This window comes from Agelaius phoeniceus, chromosome 8 (assembly GCF_051311805.1).
Source record: "Agelaius phoeniceus isolate bAgePho1 chromosome 8, bAgePho1.hap1, whole genome shotgun sequence".
NCBI classification, from domain to species: Eukaryota; Metazoa; Chordata; class Aves; order Passeriformes; family Icteridae; genus Agelaius; species Agelaius phoeniceus.
This window is the reverse complement of record NC_135272.1, coordinates 17,125,454-17,149,063: the sequence shown is the minus strand read 5'-3', so window position 1 is coordinate 17,149,063 and position 23,610 is coordinate 17,125,454. Positions and strand designations below refer to the sequence as shown.

Below are 23,610 nucleotides of genomic sequence, written 5' to 3'. Positions count from 1 at the left end.
CAAATTATGAAAGCCTAGATATTGCAGTTCCCCCATAAAACAAGCAATAACTATTATTTAAGCATGTGAATTAATTCAGCTCCCTGTGCTGCATGTACAAAGTAACAGCTCTTGTTTCTCCAGCACTGGAGAACCTTTCTGCCTACACAGGAAGCAAGTCACAGAAATGACTCAATCCCTTCACTGACTGCTGCCATCATCTCTAAGGTTTCTTTTCGGTGTCTGCATTTATGGTCTAGAGTCTCCATAATGCTTGACTTTGGTTTGACATAGGTGTTTGTGCTTTTAGGGGAAAAATATTCTTACCTCCAGAATCTTTTTCTTTTGACCTTCATTCACTTTTCCAGCCAGGCAGCAATGTGCCAGTGCATTCTGAATTATATACTTATTGGATTTAGCACTGGGTTCCTTGAAGAGCTTTGGTCCTATGCAAAAGGAACAGCAAATAAGGTAAATTAATCAATAAACCAACAAAGAGTTACTTTGAATGCTGTGAAGCACTTCTGGTGTGGAACTTCTGCATACATAGAAACACAAATCCAGGAATAATACAGAAAAAGGTTAGAGACCACAAAATTCACGAACAAGTAAGATGTCATTCAGCTGTCACTGAATTTACTTACAAATGTGTCTTTCATTATTAAGTCATTATTATTGGCAGCCTTGATAATTTTTTTCTCTCAGGGGACCTTTTCTTTTGCTTTTTCTAAACAAAATTTCAGTTGTCCAGGAGAGAGCAAAGTCTTTTTCTTTCCCTACACCTGTGATTTCAAGGGTGTGAGGTATAACAATGAGGCATATGCAGTGCTTAGAGTAACTGTTGCCTGTCCTCTTTGCAATTCCAGAAATGTTTTACCCAGAACCAGGGATAAAAGATCTGGCCTTACACTTGACAGGTTATTCTGTCTGTAACATGATTCATCTGGTTGAAGGAGAAATCTCCTGGTTTAATTTCTGAAATGTCTGTGTACTTGGGTCAAGTCCATTTAAAAAACCCAACACATGATTACCAATTAGGAAAATAATGTGCAAGCATCAAGTAATTTAAGATTAAATCTGTTTGTCTAAGCTTTGGGGAAAGAAACCCTAGAAAATACCTAACCTCATGCTACTCTTCTCACAAACAATGTGATATTAGGTTGGCAAAAGTGGAGCTTTCATAAGGCTGATGATGCAAGGTCTTGGCAGTATCATGTGTGGTATAGTTAGAGAAAAGGGAGGAAAATACCATTATTATTTGATTCATAATATAAAAAAGAATGAGTAGTCTGATCATAAAGTTCTTAATAAACAACAAAAAATCTGTTAGGAGAAAAATAGTGCACAATTTTATATTTGCATTGCTAAGAAGACTTTTTGCTGCTGCAATTTGGTTTTTGAATTTTGTACCTCTGTTCTAAACTGATTTGAAATATCAACACTTTATGCCTTGCTAGAGACACTGAAGTACAGAATGATGAGCCCATGTGCTGTTCTGAGCCTGACTGCAGTTTATTGTGGTTATCACAAATGCTATTGAGTCAGTACTTTTATTTTGGATTTAAAATGTTAACCTTGTATTATTAGCCTCTACTTTGAAGGGTAAAACTCAATCAAGTTTTAGGAAACCAAATCAAGGTAACTGAAAACTTTTCATGCATAGAACCACCAATAGGAAGGTACTTTTCTGACCCTTGTTGCCACTGACCTGTGTATTCTGTAGCAGAGGCAACTGAAGAAGTTGTAGATGCATTTTCCCAATCTTTTTCTCCATTACGACTCCCGCAGCGACTTGGGGATAAAAATCCTTCCACAGATTCAGACCTAAACATTAATTTTAAAATCTATTAAAAAAATTCACATTGTTCAGCTGGGAAGCCTTCTGATATGGAAAGAAGGCAAGGTAGAACACAATGATTTGCATTATAAACTATAAACCTAAATGCACAATATTTAATGTGTTTTGAGTGATGCAAGAAGTTGGTCTTTTGGTGAGATATATGTTAATTTTTGGGCTATCTGAGGGACAGAAACCTAATAGATGTTCTTGGTTGTGAAATAGAATTACTAAGTGGAAATTTGTGTTACTTTTAACATGTACTGGCAAATCAATGTTATCTCATGTAGTGAACAAACCAGTTCTTGACAGAATAATGAATATGAAGTAAAAATTCAGTTAATTTATACTTATGACTGCAACAACTGTCAGCAGGAACTGCTGAATTTAAGACAGCAAAACAATATCCCTTCTAGTTTTTGTTTTCACAGACAATAACTTCTGGTGCTGTAATTCTTCAGACTGCACTCAAATGTGGATAATTTTGCATTTAAAGGTCTAAACAAGATTGTCAAGTTTTCTTAAATTATTACAAGATATTGAAAATGTTTTGATTGTGGCCACTGCAAAAGCCAGTCAAATTTGCAGCTTAGAATGAAAGTTTTTTAAGTGAGAAAAAGGCACAGAATAAAAAGCAGTACAATATCAAAATTTGTGTGCATGCTCATTTTCAGTAAAATCAGCAACAGATGAAAATTCAATTTATAATATATCCTGCACCTTTTGTGATTAGCACCTCCATGAAGAAGGTGACAAATGTATCACTCAGATTCTCTCAGTGGGACCATCAAAAACAATGGTGATGTGAGGACAAGGTGACAATATGGGTTTGGAAAGTTACTGAAAATTCTTTCAACTCTGTTGCTTTTATAATGTTTTAAAAGTCTCAATCCCCTAAACAAATCCAAAGCCTGAGGAAGATGTACTGCTCATTAAAAGCATAGTACAGCCTGCACAACTCCAGCTTCATACACAGGGATTATCTCCTGCAAAGCCTGTGTAGATGAACAACATCAAGCCTTTTGTAATAGCTAATATCTCTGGAAGAAATCCCCCTCTCAATTAAAACTGCTAATTTTTAAGAGATGACAAGAGATATTAGGCTAATTGAATTATTAATGAAAGCTTCTTATGTAATAACTGGAAAGTCAGTTCTTGAGACATCAAGGTAATTGAGAAGTAAACTGAAGGCAGCTGCAGGTTTGTCAGAGCTGATGAATAATGCGTAGTGGCCATGAAGACACAACAGGCAATATCAGAAAATGTAGTACTCCTTATCAACCCCCTTCTCCTAGTTTGCTTCTCTTCACTTTTTCTTTTTTTTATACAAAGAAAATAGTATTTGTCTGAATATTATCAAATAGTTCACAGAAATAGTGATTTTCTTCTGAATGATAATATGGGGTTTGTATTAAAAAATACTATTTTTTTCTGTTATTTTCAGGTGGTTTTTAATGCAAAATAAATTCTGGTGTTTGGAAAAGGCTGAAGTCCTTGTGAGCATTCAATAATTACCCGTACAACTGCTAAAGAAAAAAACCAAACAGAAAATAAACTTCTATGTTAAAAAAAGAAAAGCAGCTATGTAGCTGCATGTAGCATACAGGTTTAGCAAAATACCCATAGGTTGAGACTTAGATACAAGCAGGTGAATTAAAGAAGCTGTGTGAACAGCATTTTGTTTTAACCTCATTTATACCTGCCCAACTGGTTTACTTGGTACAATTTGCAAAACAAATGACAATGGCTTGGTTCCCAAATGTCTGACAGTGGAAACTATCCACGTCTCAAATGAGGAAAACATACCTGTTCTCAGAGTACACAGTATATACATGACCTCTAAAAAATTCATGCTAGGTTTACACAGCTGATTACAAAATTTTATTACATGAAATGGTTATTTTAGCTTTACCTTGGTGTTCTCTTGCCTGACTGCACACTCTCATTGTCCCCTGTATTCAGCGATGCCAATGAAAGACTAGATACTGAAAAAACACGATAAAGCTGTGAACCTGGATAAAAACAAAGTTAAAGCTTATAAACCTATGCAAGTAGGAGAGTCTGTTCATCAGACCAACACCAGCATCTGAAAGTCAGTAAGAGCTTTTCTACATGATATACCTGCATGCATATGTGCTGCACTTCCTGTAAACACCTGCTGCCACCCAGCCTTGGGCAGCCACTGGGGATGGGCTCAGGCTAAGCACTAATGGGAAGCATGAACATGGCAATATTGGCACTATGCAAATCAAAGGATGCAATTAGAGTTAATAAGTCCTCTTGAAAGAGAGCTTAAGAGACTTAATTTAAAGCTTGGGATGGATTCTTGGAAGGTCTTAAGGAAATACTTTAAATTACACTGGAAGACAGAGGGAAGCAGCCAGAGAAAACACAGCACAACAACAAGGGTAGAGGAGGCTGTAACAAAAAGGATCACTGAGCAATCTGGTTATTTTTTTCTAATTGTAAATTGATAATACTTCTTTCAGCCACTACTGCAAGTTCTGTTGTATCTAAAAGAATGCTAAGTTATTCCACATGGTTAGTGTTGCTATGTTCTTAACTATACATGCAGCTGGTGAGCAAAATGGAAAAAAACCATGAAATTTAAAAGTAACTGTCAAGTTTTAATTTTGTCCATATTGTGTGAGTTTAAGTATTCTTACCTTATGGTCACCATTTTATTTATTGATCCCTTATCTCCCAACTTTTATTCATTCTTAGCTCTACAGGTGCAAGAAGAGATTAGTGAAGAAAACATGGGTGTGCATGAAACTTGCAACACATATTCATCCCTCCATTGGGGTTTCAGAGCTAACATTTTTGTTTGTTTATATATGCATGCATGCATAGCAGGTAAGTGACATTCATCTTTCCATTTCTATGCCAAATTTTGCTTTCCAGTTTGGACACGTGCAGTTTTAATGTAGCACAAGACTCATAAATGCCCGTGCTTGTTAGGACCAAAACCCAAGCTGGTGTTTCAGCATGAACAGACTCTTTTTCCATGGAAACATTTGTTACCTGGTGGACCTTTGATTGGTGTCTTAGGTGATTCAATATGATCTCTGTGAATAGATTTTGGACGTGGCTTTTTCTGTTTGATTGAGAGGGAACGTGGCTTTATGACAGTATCCATGTCTTCCATAAGCTTTAGTTGTTTCCTTCTCATGTATTCCTGCTTAATAAATTCTCGCCGTGCTCGTTCATCCTCCTTCTTCTGACGTTCTTCTTCTGTTTTGCGTCTAAAAAATGACCAAAAAAATTCAGCACTAGAAGCTTTCCAAATAAGGGATTTCAGCTAGCACAGTGAGGACAACACAGGCAGTAGATTTTTGGAACTTCAATGTTCTCAAACACCAGTAAGAGACAATTGCTTTTAAATATTTTTACAATTTTCAGGGAGTTAAAACTTTTGAGGATATTGCTACTAATAGAACCAAACACAGGTTGATGAGCTTCATTGTTGTAAGTGAGTGAACATTGTGCATTTGTGCAGAAGGAAGAGCTGTGAAGAAGCTGTGCTCAGGCCAGCACAGCTCCCAGCCTGGGAGAACTACAGACTGATGCCACCTGCTGTCCTGCAGGGCCAGCTGGGCTCCTCTGCACATCTGGCTCTAGCAGCAAATAACTTGGATATTAAGATGCAATTCTTTGACATGCAGGTTACACTTTTAACTAAAGAAGACATTTTTATGTTCACCATTACTGATCATTGAATTAGGACATGTAGTTTTACCTTGTCTCTTCCTTCTTATGTTCTAGCTCTGCTTCCAGCTGCTGCTTTCGAAGCAAAGTCTCTCTTTCCCTTCTCAAACGCTTCTCCAACAACGCTGCTCGTTTCATTGCCATATCATTTTCTGCCTTTTGATCATCCTAGCAACCGTTTGTGAAGGAAAAGGACCAAAAATATTAAGATCTCTAAATTCAGCAACTGATTTTGCTAAGTCATTAGACACTTAATTCTGTACACTGGGTATCCTAATATACTCTTGCAGTATTTGGAATAGGTTTATTTTTGAAGATTTTTCGTAAGACTCTTAAAAACTTCATAGTGGAATTTTTCCTTCCTGAGTCAAACAAAATTCCACATTGATATGAGAAAACTTGCTAAGTGAGATATTTTAGTTTTGAGTCAGATCCCACATAGCATAAACTTCTTCTTTCAGCTTTGGAAGAGTCTACATGTATGGACATGAAGGTAATTATCACAAACCCCAATAATTATGCATCATATAAAAGTAACTTCTGAGCAAGCCAGGTGTGTTGGTAGAACTGAGGAATGTTTCCAGACAAGCTAGGTCCATCTAGATACACGATACAAAATGTTGGGGTATTCTAAGATGGAAATAAGTCTAGACCACTGTCTTACAATATGCATAATAGTTAAAAGCCTGTCTGAATACAGCTCTTTAATAAAAAGTTTCCAAGAAGTGCTCCCAAATACAAACTTCAAAAGGGAGTCTCAGCAGACTTATATATCCTTAGCCAGCTGAGAGAGGAAAAAAGGCTCTCCAAAGTGCAATTCAAAAATGTGAATAATTTTTAAAAATGCAGGCTGTTATGTACTTCAAAAGCTTTCAGTTAAATTTGGGAGTGAGGTGAGGAAGTGATGGTGAGATGTGAGCACGTTTAATCAAGATCACCAAAACATAGCTTAAAAAAAAAAATCTACATTCAACATGGATCTTCCTCACCAAGACCTCTTCCATAACTATGCATGGAAAGGGATACTCTGACATGCTCAGAACTGCAATATGATAGACTCTCACCACTCCTATTATGCCAAATTAATCAAGTCCAGAAGATAAGCCTGCACATTTAGAGTTGCAGTACTATCTGCTTTGACTTCAATCATCAGCAACATCCACGTTTCAATTAAAGATTTAAACAAAGCTTAAAGCTGACACACACATCCACTAGTTCTCTTACCTTAAAAAAGAATCCACAACATACTTTCTGGTCATCTTCAAACTGTTCTCTATCACTCTCACCTTCATATTTCTCAACAGATACCTCACTTTTTTCTGGTGGCTTCAAATCTGATAGGGAAACTTCAATTAAGTTAGCTGTTTTGGGAGCTGGAGGTGGCAAAATGGGTTGGTTTAGCTGATCTTCATTTGGGGTGAGGCAGACGGTTTCTGTGATAGGCTGAGATAACACTTCAGAAACATTAGATTCAATAGGCTTAATCTCCTTTTCCTCCAACTTCTGCTCACCCTGTTTTGGCAATTTTGGTCCTTCTTCTTTTGCTACCTCTTCTGTAGGCTTGACTTCTTTCGAAAGATTTCCCTTTAACTGAGGTTCGCTTACATGTTCACCATCATCTCCAAAGCAAACAAACGATCTGGTCTGAATGGGAACCTGACTGGGGGAAAACCTCCTCAGACGGGGAAGGCTGTCCACAGAGCGTGGCGCAGTCAAGGTACGGTTTAGAGGCGTTATTTTCAGTTCATTTGGCCTAGGAGTCCTTTGCATTTTAATGTGAAAAGAGGCATTCTTCCTGTTGGAAGATTGTGGAGATTGATGTGTAGAGCGAGGAGAGTCCTGTGAGAAAGGTGCAACAGGAGCTGGAGTTCCCCCTTGCCTTGAAGAAGACTTAAAGTCCCGAATCTGCTTCTGAGGAGAAGGCTGAGGAGGAGATATAACCCAAGCCTGTTGCTCTCTCATCTGCATCAGCATCTCCTGCTGAAGGGATAGACGTTGCATTTCTTGCTGTAGAAAGTGTAGGGAAGAGTTCAGTTTTTCAATAGATTTTGTATATTCTAAGAGATCTCCATCATTAAGATTTTCTTCTGAGGGGCTTGCTAAATTCCATTGCTTTTCAGCATCCCCAGAAGTAGCAGGAGATTTTAACCATTTGCTATGAGAATTTTCTGGGTTTTCTTTTATTAATTCTGAAGTCTTACTAGTTTGGTCATCTGATTTTTGAGTTTCTTTTTCTTTCAACCGATTGCTGTCAGTGAATACCTTCTCATCTTCAGCTCCTGCTGCTTCCTCTCGGAGAGGTGATACCCCATCCCCTTTCTTTTTCACAACATTGAGAAATGCTGTTCTTCCCATTTTCTGCCGCTGCTTTGTGAATGCAGCTTCAACTTTCTTCTTCTGTGCTTCAATGGCTCGCCTCTTTTCCTCTAGCTTCATCCTCAGCTGTACCATTTCAGAAGCCAGTAACTGTGTAGTGTCTCTTCCTTGAGGAACAGATGCCTCCTCAGGAATGTGAGCCCAAGCTACCATATGAGGGATGTTCAGCTCAGAACCTTCTGGTGTGGTTTTCTGAGAACTGCTTCCACTGCTTTTACTATCTGTGTGATTCAGCTTCCTGAATTTCTGCTCAGCAAAGCTGGTCATTTTAACCCCTGAGCTGGAAGAAGCACTGCTGCCTGCCTGTGATTTAGTACTTACTGAGCTGGGACAGGGACTTAATTGATCTCTGTGATTGCTAGCCCGCATGTCGTAATCCTGGAGAAATTTAGATGGTTCCTCCATGTCAGAGTCCATGCTTACAGTGTAATCTCTCAAAGAAGAATCCTCATCCATTGTCTCTGGGATATCTTCTGATGGGACATGTATTCCAGTATCTACCTCTGTGTTGTCAGTCACAGGACTCAGAGCACCCTTAGTGTCTGTGATGATATCTGGGGTAGTCTGATTGGGTTTAATGTTTGAATTCAAGATGCTCATTTCCCGATTGTGAAGAAAGAACCCATTTGTAATTTGGTCTGTTTGGAGAAGTCTGGGAGATTTTTCAGTGTCATGAATTATCTGCAAAGCCTCCTCAATGCTCGGCGTCTCAATCTGATTGCCAAAATCATCCAGAACTGCCCTGTTTTGCAGAGCTCCATTTGGAAACCTGTAGTGTCTGCTCTCATTGGCATTTCTTTGATTTGCATTAAGAGGCTGATTGGCCTTTGTCATGTCCTTTTCCTCTTCAATGTCTTGATTCTCCTCTTCTCCATTTACTGGTTTGAAGGACAGATTTTTTCGAGAATGCTTCGGCACACGGTTGATGTTTCCTGTAAGGCCTTCATTGCTCACAGATCTAGGAATTCCTCTGCTTGGAGCAGATGCTGGAATGCTTTTCTCTTTGTCAAAAGGAATGTCAAATGAAACTCCATGTAATGATGACCTAATAGAGATCAGAATAATAAAAGTAACTGAGCAACTCATGGTTATTAATAAAAATAACATAATCTTTGTATTTGGTTTTAAAATTATTTTAACTGGAAGTATTAAAGACACTGTTAGGTGTACTGTATTTTGCCTAGCTTCAAATATAATAAACACACATATAGTTTTAGATGGATAAATAGATGTAAGTTTAATAAATTTTTAAAAAGCACAATAGAATAGAATATAACAAGATTTTCTTCAGACTCAGACAATGCTTTTTACTACTTTGGAATAAATTCTGGGCATTTTAGGAGTATAGGAATGGCCACTATAGATCAGAAGGAAGGTGTGAAAAGACACAGTTTACACACCACTATAACTCTTACCATTTTAACTTTGGTTTATACCCTACAGATTAAGAGTTTATGACTGGTCTAACTGAAAACTAAAACATTCAGCCTGATTGTTCTTAGCATTCCCAAAATAATACAAGCTTAAATGCTACTGAGATCATTAGCCATGTTACTGTTACATTTAGTTCACTGTGATGAGTAAATATGAACATAGTTAACACCAAGAATTCAAATATTTGACGTATACCTCTTTTAGTGTAAAGAATAAATTATTTGCTTCTGAAGATTGTTTCATATTAACCAGTTTTTAATCCATGATATGGTTTTATCTTTCTGTTTCTAATTTTTCAAGCAGCTTAAAGAATTCTCATTACAGGACACTGGAAATCCAAACTACAATGGAGCATTTACTACTACTCATAACCAAATCCAGTATTTTGAAACCAGCTTGTAAGACTCCTTACCTTTTCTCTTTGGGCCATGTCCCTACTTGCCCATCTACATAAGACATTGATGTGGACCTTCTGATGACTCCTAAGTGAAACAAAAATAGGACCCAATATAACTACTGTAAAAAATTATTTTAACATCACCTTTTGCTGCTTTAACAAATTTATCTGCTTCACTATTTAGAACACTGCAATGGCAAAAAAGTGTTTATAAATAAACAAATTTACAAATAAAAAAGTGAAAATACAAATAAAGCCAATTTCATCCTGAATACATATTTTATCCCTCATCCCTCAAAGACCTTACTAATATGCAAAATATTATACAAATCCTACTAAAATATGCCATAAATACTTGTTGTAAGCCATCTTCCACATAATCAAAACAGAAGTCAAATTAAAAAACCACACACAATGCATTTGGTACAAACACAATCTTCCCACTTGTACATTTTATAAATTACAGAAGTCAATTATGTAAATGAATTAATTTTTCAAGTAAAGGTGTCCCCCTATTTCTAATAAATGATGTTTGAATAAATACCAGCAGGACAGCAATTTACTCAGAGGACAACACCTGTCTGATTGCCTCTCCCAGCCCTTTGTGAATTGTTACCTGGAACAGATGAATAAGGCTGCTGGGGTGTATGCAGTTGGTGAGGGGGTGTGTAAGCTGGACTTTCCAATCTATAAAGCAAGAGACATTAACTAAGAATTAATACATCAAAAGCCACAATACAAAGGCCAACCAGTCACCCTGTTGTTGGCAAAGACAAAGACAAGATTTTATTTTATTTTTATGATGAGAAAGAAAGTGAGGTGTAGTTCTCTTCTGGAAATATTAATTTATCAACTAAAAAGAGAACACTCTAATAACTTTGGACTGGGACTAATTCAGGTGGACCGAAAAGTCAAAAAGGTATTTTTCATACATGAACAGCTACAGACCTGCAGCGTAAGTTTTGTTAATGTACTTGTCTCCTGATTTATTTCATGCAAATGTCTCTATTAGAAGGTTCCATTTTTTAGGCTTGATTTCAGTAAAAAGTCAAAACAGACATGAGCAAAATGAGGCATCTCCTACTGGCCTCAAAGCTGAGTGATTGCAGCCAATATCACATACTTTCCATGCATTTCTATTTTCAGTTGCTTAGTTCGAAACTTCTGCTTTGTGTCTGGACTGCAACATGCACTAGAAGTGGATAAAGAAGACTTTGTGATAGACATGACTTTATAAATAAAAAAATACATTCACTACTAAAAGGAGTAATTATAGAGATTTCCTCTGTTTCTACTTATACAGATACTTTGTTTGGTTTACAGAGAAGGTCTGTAATTGAGTAGCTGTGTTAATCCAGGATGGGATTAAGATAATTCAATGTTTTGATCAAGGTGCTTTTTCACCATCAGAACAAAGACACATGCATAAATACACATGGATTTGTGTGTAAAACACTTCTAGAGAAGCCAGACTTCAAACACAAGCTGGATTAAATCCTTTCATGGTTTGAATTTTGTCCACTGAATTGAATAGGACACTCCCAAACTCACCTTTTTCAGAATATTTGTCTAGTGTTATTATATTATATAAACTGTATAGTGTAGAAATGTTTCTAAATAATATTTGCAAGAAGGATATTCACATCAATTTAAGAAAAATGCAATCTACAAGAGCATCTTTCATAACTATATATTAAATTATTCAATATAGGTCCCCATAAATCCCTGATTTTTTTTATCAATAACACTACATGCTAGCTACATGACATGTCTGTTTTAAATGGCATTTAAGATTTCTGTGAAAATTTTAAAATCCTAATGTCTGTAAGTTATGTTAAAAGAAAAGCATACTTTCCAAATTTAACCCCACAGCCTGTGAAAATTTGCTACCATGAAGAGAATCTATACACTTAATTTTCCTTGGGGAACAGACTGATTCTGGCCCCAAGCCTGGGCTCCATGGCAACCTCAGACACTGTAACACTGCCACAGTCCCACTCCCTCCTCTGCTGGCTCTGCCTCTCCAGCCCATGCTCTGAGTCACTCCAACAGGCTAAGGCAGCAGAAGAACATTCACTTTTTCCAACTGGGGTCCTTTTTTCTGTCTTTGTGCACTGAAATGGCAACTCAAACACCCAAGAGGGCAGGAATGCACAGGGAGGAAGGCCAGGACACAACATGCTGCAGTCAGGGAACCTGCAGCCTGTGTATGGGATTCCAACCATCTGAAATGACTTTTTGGGCCCCTCCTTTGTCCTGCAGTGATGTGTCATCAGGTTGGATGAAATACCCTGGTTTATGAGGAGAGTTACAGCAAATGGCCTTGGGAACCCCTGCTTCAAAGGATGTGTTCAAAACTTGTTCTCCTGGCATATATGCTCAGTCTACATGAAAATAAAATCATTGTCTACAAGAGGAACACACTTTGGACACATATAGAGAAAGGATTTGGAATCCCAGAATTTAATGGCAGTAAGAAATATTACTTTCTTATTAAAGTCAGCATAGATTCTGAAACACCAGAAATATACTTAGGAACCTTAAATCTCAAACCCAACCAAACTCTCACCCCTCTCTCCAAAAAACCCATCAAAAAATCAACAGAAAAGGCTAAACAGGATTATCTGGATTGGAAATTACCCATTTGCTAAATATTCATTTAAATGCTAATTTTATCCTTTTTCTGTGTGCCAGTTTATATACATTCAATAAACCAAAATAAAACCCCCAAAATTATAGATGTACTGTAATGCTGTCTCTCATTCACTAGGTCCAGATCAGATCACTGGAAGGCTTTCTTTACCTTGACCTAAGAAAGATTAAAAAGAAGGCCCCTGTCATAGAAAGAATAGGTGGGAAAAGACCTTTAAGATCATGAAGTCCAACTGTTAGCCCTGCCAAGGCCACCACTAAACCATGTCTGTAAGTGCCACATGCACACATCTTAAATACTTCCAGGGATGGAGGCTCCATCACTCTCCAGGCAGCCTGTTCCAATGCTTGACAGCTGGTTTTGGTGACAGAAGTTTTGCTAATATCCAATCTAAACCTTTCCTAGTGGAAATGGAGGCTGCTTCCTCTTCTCCTATTACTTTTTCCTTGGGATAGGAGACCAATCTCCACCTGTCTACAGCCTTCTTTCAGGTGGTTGTGGAGAGTGATTAGGTCTCCCTTGAGAAATTAATGTATGAGCAGCCACAGAACATTAGGGAACAGGATGTTTCTATATTGCTTCCTAATCTGTACCAGTAATAACAAAAATAATGTTTCACATGGTCTCGGTTTTGTCTGGAATGGAGTGAATGTTCTTGCTGGTAGCTGGTGCAGGGCTGTGTTTTGGATTCAGAGTGAGTGCACTGTTGATAACTCTCTGGTGTTTCAGTGGTTGCTCACTGTGCTCTCTCTAAGTCAAGGACTCCTCTGTGCCCCGTGCCAGCCAGGAGGTGCAGGAGGAGCTGGGAGGGAGCGTGGCCAGGACAGCTGAGCTGAGCTGGCCCCAGGGACACTGCAAACCATGGCTGCTGTGCCCAGCATGGGCTGGGGGAGCTGCCTGGGAGGGGCTGAGCTGCTGGAGGGAGCAATTGCACTGTGCAGCACTTGTTCTTCTGGGGGTCACTCCCCTCTCTCATTTTCATTACAATTATTATTATTATCATCATATTTTATTTTGTTTCAAATTATTAAACTGTTCTTATCTTGTGAGGTTTACACTTTCCAATTCTCCTCCCCATCGGGAGGCAGTTTGGGTGGGGAAATTAATCACAGCATAAGTATTTATTTTTACCTATTTGAATTTCATGGTACTATAGTAACATAACCAAATCAAACTAAACCCATCACTCAGGGTTTTCCTTGCTGTTACCTCAGTTTAGTTTTGTTATAACTTTTGGAAAATTTGCTGTGAATTCCAGAAAAGCAGCTTCTCCAGAGCACACCTGGTCAGCAGCTGCACTGGAAATTGAAGAGGACAAGGCCATGTGCTGAATGCTGAGGGTTGTTTTGGACACTGCTAAGAGAACAGCACTGTCCCAGTGTACAAACAAGCAGCCTGCCATGCAGCAGGGAGGGAGGGATGAACTATGGGATACTGCACAAAATTCCAGATTGTATCTGGTAACTCAATCACTGAGCTTTACAAAAAGGCAAAAAAAAAAACAAATTAAAAAATCTGTTTGATTTTGAACAGAGAGAAGGAGATTGTGAAACAGTGCTAGTGGTTCTCTGACATTACCTGGCTACAAAGTCAGAACCAGATGGACCATCCACATAATTTCTTCTGTTAGCATTCAAGCTGTGAGCAGAAGCTGCATCTTTTGCAGGTTCAGCTGCCAGGAAGAAAAAGTTTAAGTTATTACAGTTTGGTATTCAGTTAAATTACATAGTAGAAAAGCTGTCCAAAATAATCTGAAATAATGATTTTCAAAGATTTAAAGAATTTGCATTGATTCCATGATTTAGATTAAAACTGTTGCTTCCTTTCATCTTTATGTCCTCCAAAGCTCCTGTACTGGCACTAATTAAAGAAACGGAGACTGACAAAATAGACTAGAAAAATCAAGGGAAGTACAAATACAGAAAAACAAACTAAAATAGAGCCACAAAATTGAAAGGAAACAGTTTTAGTAAAAGTTATTCTGGAAGAAGTGTTTCTGATACAATTTCTCCCCAAACCCTTAGACTGACTAGAAAAAAGGTTTTTTGTCACACCCTAAACCAGTTAGCACTATTTAAAGATTTATGTCAGACTTGTTTGTGCTGTAAAGCATAAAAATGAAGAAAAGGTATAACAGCCACCCAATGAAAATCTCTTCCTAGTGCATGGAAAGCTAATCACAGCACTGCTGTGTAAACATTTCAGTTACCTGAAATGTTATTTACCTGAAAGTAGTCATTAACAGATCTCAAGATCTATCTGAAAGGTGCATTTTTAAATTTGAGAATTGCTGATAGAAGATGGTGCCTTTGCACTTGGTACAAAATGAAATTTTACAATTAGCTCTCTATTCACTTTGCCCAGATTTATGATTCTTTCTCTTGGTATCTTCTCAGCAACACAAGCTCTTCAGGCTAAATTCTGTTCTTGGTTTCTTATTATATTTGTAATTCTTGCATGGGCATAAATGGATTCAAGGCTTGTTTAGGTCAGGAAAATTTGCAAGTGATTATACCACAACAATTTAAATGAGTTTTAATAAGTTTTTGGTAACAGACAACAAAATATAATTATGATTTATGAGATGAGATATAGATTTACAATGGAGAAAGAGAACTCCTTTCCTTCTTTAAGGGGGTTGTACACTGCCAAATCCTGTTAACTAAAATATTCACTGCATCTGTGAACACAATGGCAATCTGTACACATACATATCAAAACATGCATATTAAGGCCAATCCATAACATAATTACCTTGGGGATGCACAACAACACGGGGTTGTACAAATGATGGCTTCACCACTTCAAACCACCAGAACAATTCTGCCATGAACACCATGTAATTGCTCTACATGAAATAAAAAAAAGATGGAGAGAAATTGATGTTAGAACACAAGCCTGCAAGTAAATAGATTAAGCAGCATTTGGGAGATGACTCTGTGTTTCAGCCAGTTTACAATCTCAATTTATTTTACCATCTCCACTGTTTTTTTAGAAATAGAGACCAGTACAACTGATCTGAAGCACCAATACATAACTTGACCAGATTGCAACTGATTGGGTTGAAATGTTTCATAACAAGCATATGCTCATGCCTGATGTCTTGCAGGGAGGGCAGAGAGGAGCAGGATGGGTGGAAAAAAATGCCTGCCAAAGATCAGCCATTTCCATTAAAAAATAGCACTGAAAAGCCCATTGCAAGGGCAGATAACACTTTTTTCAGAGATTTTTACCATGAAAAAGTATGGTGGCCCTTTGTTTTAGACGTTAGAAAGTGATTTTGGCTTTTGTGTTAAGTATGTGCATTTGTCATACTTGTGAAGTTCTACCCAAATTTACAAGCCTTTAATGCAAACCAAAAAACAGCAGCAGAGTTTCTTGACTGCAGGTTAGAAAAAGGTTTTAGCTCCAAAGGTTTATGTGCTGCTGATGTTCACATTACACAGCTATGAAACACACAGTGTGGGAGCCTCCAGATTAAACAGGAGTGGAAAAACAGACGAAAAGGAAAAAACAACTGGTGACAAACTGCATCAACAACAACAACAAAAATCAATAGAGGAAAGCCAGGCAGGAGCAGTTGTTTCTGCTGCAAGAACATATGAGGAGTGCAAAAAGCCCAGAAGGTTGTTGACTGTGGAGGCTAAAGAGTTCAGAGGCCAAAGCTTCTGCATCTTCAGTGCCACTTCATATCTAGAAATATCAGCTGAAGGAGATCAGCAAATATCCAGGTTTGAGCTGGCTCAAACAGGTGCACAGACCTTTGCCACCAGTCTTACAAAGTCTGAAGATGTAAACAATGCTTATACATTAAACTGGGAAGCTATAATTAAACAACTTTTTGATTCTAAGGGTTTCTTTCAAAAATTTGAAACAAAAATGTCATTCTAATTCAAAAACAAACCACAGGCATTAAGGGTAAAAAAGTAATTTTAAAATAAACAAAATATTTACTAAAAACCCTTTGATAATAAATGAGATAATTTAAATTCTGCATCAGTATATTTGAAAATATAATTTTGAGTATCTGTTTCACACTTTTGCTTCAGATTTCTTTTTCCTGAAGATTTCTAAAATAGATAAGCCTATACTTCAGCAAAGGGATATTCAGACCAAAAGTTATCCTACACTGTACTATATGGTGAAGGGATCAGGCAGATGTAGCATAGCTATTACACAGAAGTTATAAATAGAATAGGAAAAACCCCATTGCTGTTTATTCAGCTTGACAGAACTGAATGAGGAAAAGTGCATAGCAGAATCTTTTCCATTCAAGTTAATTTCAAGCATAGCATTTCAGTACCACACACTGATTTCATTAGGAAGCTTAGACCAAGAAAAAACCAGATGTACTTTTCAGACGAATATGATTTTTAATACTACAATTTCAAAATATTATAAATCCTCTCTGAATATCTTCCCCTTTCCCTTGCCTCTCCCTAAACTTTCATATTTTTGGCTTGATCTTTTAGTAAAAAATTAAATCATAAAATGTTTTAATTACAACTTTGTTCCCATCCAAAATAATATTGCATTTAGATACTCCAATTTCTTGTGTATATGTTGAAATGCTGCATTTCAACAAAAAATAGACACACAACAGTGTGACTATTTTATGAAGGACAGATATTCCTTCTGAGAATATCTTCTGTGCAGTGCTGAGCTGCAAGACAGTTTGTTTTTCTGAAGCCACCAAAGCAGTATTTACTGAACTAAAAATGAAAGTGCTGCACAGCCCACTGAGAACAGAGGCTATTTAGATGTCTGATGGTGAGCCATCATGATGGAAATCACGTTTTCTCACAGGTTATTTTTAGTCAGAACGATCGAAGGGAAAGACTGATGATCAGCCACAAATTTTTTTGGAAAAACTAGCAGTGGGTCTGTAGTAATGTTGCTATTCAGAATTCAAAAGAATGTAGATATGATTTCCATAGGTTTCTCCCTTGATTATGGTGACAGAAATTCTAACAGCTTGCCATATGATTATCACATGCACTTACACACAACAATATTTTAACAGTAATAAAAACTAAGGAAGCTCTGAGCAGTCCAGGCTGGCTCAAGCCCCCTGAACAGCAGATGGCAGACTTGCAGCTTCAGAGATCATTGTTAGCTAAACATTCTCATTTAATTTCATTTCATTTAATCTCATTTATTTTCTCTCATTTATTTTCAAATACTTCAAATAAACTATACCCTCCTAACACCTCACCTATAGGTTTTAGATCTGCATATTTAGAGAATAACCACAATATCATACATACAAATGATACATGTAATTTGTCACCAGGCTTGCATCCACTAAAATTGGGTGTGAGAGCAGCCTTAGAAGCTTTTAGAATTTTTTTCAAAATGAACATAAAATACACCATGAAATTTTTACCATGATGCACATGAAAATCTCTGTTCAGTGGGCCAGGAAAGGTCACATGCAGTGTAAACTACAGCTTTTTTGTTATACAAGTGCAAACATAAATGCTTCAAGACTGCAGAAAACTGGAGTGTCACAAAGTGTCTTGAGAAGGCCAGACTACAGCTGTGTATGATCCAAGCACTACCAGTTTGTCCTCTGTGCTGCCACAGGCTAATAAATGCCACAAGAAGTCAGTTTTCAAATCCACTTGCCTTGTTTCAGAGCAGAACTGAGAGGGAAGAGCGGCCGATTAACATCAGTGAAAGCAAACCACGCTGCTTCCCTTTAAATAATGAGTCAGGAACATTTGGTCCCTCTCAGGGAGAAACTGCCTCAAAAAACTGTTCCCTGGTTGAATCTTACTTTTAATTCCTGATCCTCAATCGTTTTAACCCAGCCAGATGGGAATGGAATGGCTGAACTGACTCCCACCATACACAATAAGTGCCTCGCCAAGCAGAGCCAGCTGCTCTCCCAGGTCCTTAAGGGGTTCCAGTTGCCAGCTCAGGCTTAGGTGAGCAGCCTGGCTGGCAGTGGGAGGGAAAGCTGTGCAACATGTGTGGACATTGTGCAGCCCTGAATTTCTAGGATTTATCTATGCAATATACTTGAACACTATTTTTCACATCTCTGGTGCTGATTACAGCCTCTGCTTATGTTATTTACAAAAAACATCATCAATATTACATCAGAAAGTAAAAGTATTCAAAACTGCTCAAGTGCAATAAATATTTTTTAATACAAATCACAGAATGACTAGGTTGGAAGAGACCTTCAAGATCATCAATACTTCAGATATCATATACTCCTGTTCAGCAGTGGGAAAAAAAAAGAAGTTCTGGATCTGAATCAAAAAGGATTTGACAGGGTAAATGTTTTTTTCTGCCACTCTGGTTAGTAATCAGGTGCAAAAATAAGGTACCTATTCTATATGCCTAGTTGTGATTCTGCAAAGTTTGGAGTCTGGCCCACATCTAGGTCAGAGGAACGCCCTTTCAGCCAAGACACAGCAATCATCTCTCACATTTGCGTCATTTCACATTCTGAACGCTTTCATTCCAACAAATATGCCTTCTGCATGAGCTTGGGTGAGCAGCCTCTCCAGATATCAGCACAGAGCAGCCAGAGAAGACAGACTCAAGATTTCTATTATTTCTGCTCGTTAAATATGCAGGGAGGATTCAGAAAACATTGTGATTATTTTTATGTAATCACTCTCGACTTCTGTTTGTCTGTCTCAAAGGATAACAACCAAGAACCAGTATGGTCCTCTCTTGGTGCCTCAAGCATCCATGGAATGTATTGAAATATTTTTTTCTTTAATATCAGTAGCCCTGCCTTAGTAAACATCTTATGAAGAACTTTACAAATGCATTTTTCTAAGAGGAGAAGAAATGGGCAATAAGGAGCAACATACTTTCTGCTTCCTTTGATTATGACACATTAAAGCTGTCTAGAAATCCAGACAAAGCTTATTTCTCCTCTGTGCTAAACCAGAACTAAGCCAACAGTTTCATCTGCTGGGAAATCTCAGAGCCTCTATCAAAGACTTAGGATGCTTAAGTGAAGTCACTGTGTTTCTGTGCATTTTGATGGAAAAACTGAAATCAGGCAGTGTCACCTTGGTCAAGTGCTGCACTAAATTTCTGCATCATATCCTGTCTCTAACCTCCCTTGATTTAATGTACCAGGACAGTGCAGGGTGCCCTGGGAAGAATGTAAGATATGTAGTTTGTGCTGGATCACTTAAGAAGAGGTTCTGCTCTCTTCCTTCTCAAGAACCAGCAGCAAGCCAGGATACCTGCTGTAATTTCTAGGACCACACAAGGCACAGCACTGTAATCCCAAAAATTCTGCTGTGATTTTTTTCTTGAGGCTTTTTCCAGTAAGATATCAGCAGTTGGTATTTTTTACTTTTTCTGTCACCACTAGGAATGTAAGAGGTTTGTAAGCCAAAAGCAGAGTGGCACTTACTGTGCAGTATGAGCCACTCTGAAAACAGACAGGAATTTCTACTTATTAACAAACACACACCTCTACAAATCCTAAGACTTCATACTATGTACATTTTGTAGGCTGACATGAGTAGCTTCCACAAACCAGTGTAACTCAATCTGCAATATTTAAAATATTCATTCACAATACAAGGGTTTTTTTTTAGTGACAATAAAATTCATTGGAGAATAAACATATTTATTAAAATTTACTCAGATGCACTGGAAAACTAAGGAGAAACTCCTTTAACAATGAATTTATTTTTCAAGCAAATTAATTCTTAACACTGGAAAAACAGAATTTACTAGCTGAAGTTTCCATGCCAAGTTTTAGAAGAAAAACATGGCAGGCTTGCTTTGTAGCATTTACATCTAAATAAGCATCCATGCCACAACAACTTGTAAAAACATGATCACAAAAGGGCTCTCTCAGATCTAGAAATACTCTAACTCTTTGAAAGGACTCTAAATCCTGCCTAAAATCAGTGTTCAGAAATAGCAAAATCACTAAGTTCAAAGTGTAAAGTCTGATGCATTGGGATATTGACAAAATATTTACTATAGTTTGTTTTTTTTGTAATTGAAATTTCCTAGTGCAAACCTATACTGGTTTGAGAAATAATTCAAGCCATTACTATAAAAAAGCTATGACTAATTGTCATGAACCAAAACAAGAATAATTAATTGCATTTATCCCATGTATCTGTGAGCAGTGAGAAACCATGAAGATGCAGTGACAGAGTCCTGCTGGAGCCCCCTGAGCGTGGCTGTAGGACAGGAGTGCAGCCAAGGCAGACTGCAATGCAGCAGAGGTAGATCACTGCATGTGAAATTTAACAGCACCAAAAGCTGCCTGAAAGCACTCACTGCACAACTCTGCATACACAAAATAAACCAGCAACAGCTAAGGAGTCTAGACTTTGGTCCCTTACTCACCCTGGCAGCTCATGGCTTATTTGGAAAGGACTGGGTTCAACCCTACAGGAGACAACAAAGCTGTATGCAAGCTCTGGCCTCTGTGACTCTGCTTGTGAGATTGCTAGAAAACCATAAAAGCAGTGAAATGACCCAGATATTTAGAAACCAATTACATCCCATCTGCAATGGATATGCTGACTTCAGAAAAATAATATTTCATTCCCTAAAGGCAAGCCAACAAGAATCTTAAGCAATTGAAGTGTGTTTTATATAGAAGAAAGTCTTGGTGAAACATAATAATGAAAGATTAAAATTACAATTAGGCAAGAAATCGTTCAGTTGCTCCTTTTCTTTCTGCACAGGCTTAAAGAATTACAGAATAATGTTTTATTTCCCTCTTTCTAAAAGAGCAAAATCTTAGATTGATGGAATACACTTAATTGCTTATTCAAACAACTGTATTTGTTGGAATTGTGTTGCTGCTTGTATTTGGGGCATCAAGCCATTGGTTGTTCAAAAAATTTAACTCAGAAATTTACACTTTTACAAAAGTAAAAGAGCTTTAAGATTAAAACCCAAGAAATGGTGTATACAGAAATGAGTAAGAACAGTGAGTAATAATTCCATAAACAAGTCCTTTGTTAAGGCCTTGATGCATTGAAACTAATGCAGATCACTATTACATATCAACAGAAATATTGCAGATTACAGACTTCAACTATTAATTAATAAGAAAAAAGTTAAAATGGGAAATAGTTTTGCACAAAATCAAAGTTCTTACACATCCTTTTTAAAAAATACTTTGAAATTACTAGGAAAACATAATGGCCAAAAGAAGGTGGCTTTTCATTCTGCTGAAATTTGTGTCTTGCATGCTATGTCACAAGAGAAGTCATACAGCAGCAGACTATAAAAGACTGAACACATCACTAACAAAATAGTTCTGTGGATGTTGCTTGCATTTTTATTTTATTGTTTTATTTTTACCTTTATTGAAGAAGCTGCATAGAGCATATCCTCAAGACTGAAATGGCAACACTGGTTGAGGTATTCCTGACAAAATTCTTGAATCAGCTGTAGATTATACAGGCTGTCAGCCAAAGACATTGTATCTTTCAAACAAATATCTAAAATGGAAGAAAATAAGCAAAGATTAGATACAACTCCAAATTTCCAAAAATTGCTTTTTGGCTTTTACTGATTCCGGAGCATTTACTAGATAATTTCAGACATAATTTCTACCCCACCCCTCCCCACCAGAGACTTTTATTTTTCTAATTCAGAAATGAAAGAAATTATTAATTTACATTTTATCTTTGCATTTCTAAATATTTAGATATTTTTGTAAAAATTATTTTTGTTTTTCACTGTTGAGAAGTTAATTTGTTTCCCTTTTGCCTTTTGTGAAAATGTAAGTTATTCTCTCACCCCGACTATTCCCATGTAATGAAAAAATACATCTAATCACTAATATATTTTTTTTATAATTAGGTTTTCTATAGAGCAATGGCAGTAAGAAATAGACACAGTTTTGCATACATTTCTCTGTACATATTAGTTCTTTGTCTTTAGCAAGAACACATTTTAGCATCAATAAGCCTGAATCTTCACAAAAAACCAGCCTGGTCTTAGGTATTCATGTTTGTGCATTGAGATGTTTGAGATGAGATTTTCCAAGGAGCTGAAGGCTGTTATATGAATTATCACTCTCTGAAAGTGCTATTTAAAGACAAAGAAGTGGTGGCTGTGAAAAGATTTGTGTAGTTACACAGTATTCTCTGCAGATAGTCTCTGTTGTCTTTTTATAATTGCTTCTTGCACAGGTAAGTACCAATAATAAGTCCCATGAAAAAAAGACAGTCCTCAAAAAAAAGGACTGAAGAAAAGAATTAATCATACTTCCAGAGCATGCATCAGATTTTATTGCTAAAGCAACAATGTATGACAGAACTCCACATAAGTTTTGAATTGTTAAGGATAAGAAGTTCCTTCATAAAAGAAATCTACTTTGATCCCAGCAGGATAAGGACTCCCACACTGAAGAAAATCAGACATAGTCCATAATTCCAAATCCACAAATGATCAGTAGGAAAAAATGTTTGGCTAAACTGACTGAAATGAGATTAACGTGAAGTCATACATTTGAATCTAATAAAATTCTAATGTGATTCACTGACTGAAGGTGATACGGAGCAGGGAGTTATCAGGTATTAGCCAGTGTAGACATGTGTGCCTTTGGCATTATGCAGCTATGGAAAAAACAAACATGATGCTAAAACCTATCAGAAAATTCATTTCCAGCAGTGACAGAGGAGCACTGAACAAAGCAGGAATGGGATGTCTGGATTTTTCTGTACGATTATAACCCTCTACAGTCAAGAACAATAAACCCAAACTAGACAAGCTGCAGAGGAAGACTGTTGAGGATAACAATGAGAATGGAAATCCACTTCAGCAAGGGAGACTGAAAAGGCTTGGTTCAGTAGCCTGGGCTAAAACAAGAGGGAGAAAACAAATCAAAAATGTGAACATTGGATTAGAAACTATTCAATCCAAAGAACACTGCTGCAGGAACAACAAAGGCACAGAAGACAGGTTACGTAAAAACCAAGAATAGGTTGGTAAAAAACAAGAATGAAATTTAAAATCATATAAAAAAAAGGAACAGTGGGTAAGAAGAGTACAGATTTTCAACAGTTTGGCAGTTTTAAGATAGAACAAGATAAATTCAAGAAAGGGATTATATAATTTCATACAATAGTCAACTTCTTGACTCAATGGGAGTCCTTTCTAGTTCTGTATTCCTTCAAGGAAACCTAGATTTGAAAGTGAAATGAAGACTTAATGAGAAGAATTTAGCTATTTCAGACAACAGAGAACCCTAAAATACTTTTTTCT

The 23,610-nt window shown here is 37.2% G+C and overlaps 1 protein-coding gene across 4 annotated transcripts in view; it reads right to left on the bottom strand.

The window, feature by feature from the left end:
- Positions 1–23,610, bottom strand: part of CAMSAP2 (calmodulin regulated spectrin associated protein family member 2) — an 80,584-nt gene that overhangs the window by 4,549 nt on the left and 52,425 nt on the right. For 2 of the 4 annotated variants that reach the window (XM_077182098.1, XM_077182099.1), the window contains 11 exons: positions 21,700–21,839; positions 15,139–15,232; positions 13,963–14,056; positions 10,348–10,418; positions 9,747–9,816; positions 6,749–8,945; positions 5,556–5,692; positions 4,841–5,061; positions 3,729–3,828; positions 1,688–1,803; positions 307–425 (listed from right to left, as the gene is read on the bottom strand). In XM_077182098.1, the coding sequence (XP_077038213.1) occupies positions 307–425; positions 1,688–1,803; positions 3,729–3,828; positions 4,841–5,061; positions 5,556–5,692; positions 6,749–8,945; positions 9,747–9,816; positions 10,348–10,418; positions 13,963–14,056; positions 15,139–15,232; positions 21,700–21,839 (3,359 nt within the window). The remainder of the gene's footprint in view (positions 1–306; positions 426–1,687; positions 1,804–3,728; positions 3,829–4,840; positions 5,062–5,555; positions 5,693–6,748; positions 8,946–9,746; positions 9,817–10,347; positions 10,419–13,962; positions 14,057–15,138; positions 15,233–21,699; positions 21,840–23,610) is intronic. The other 2 variants (XM_054638484.2, XM_077182101.1) reach the window with 1 other exon arrangement.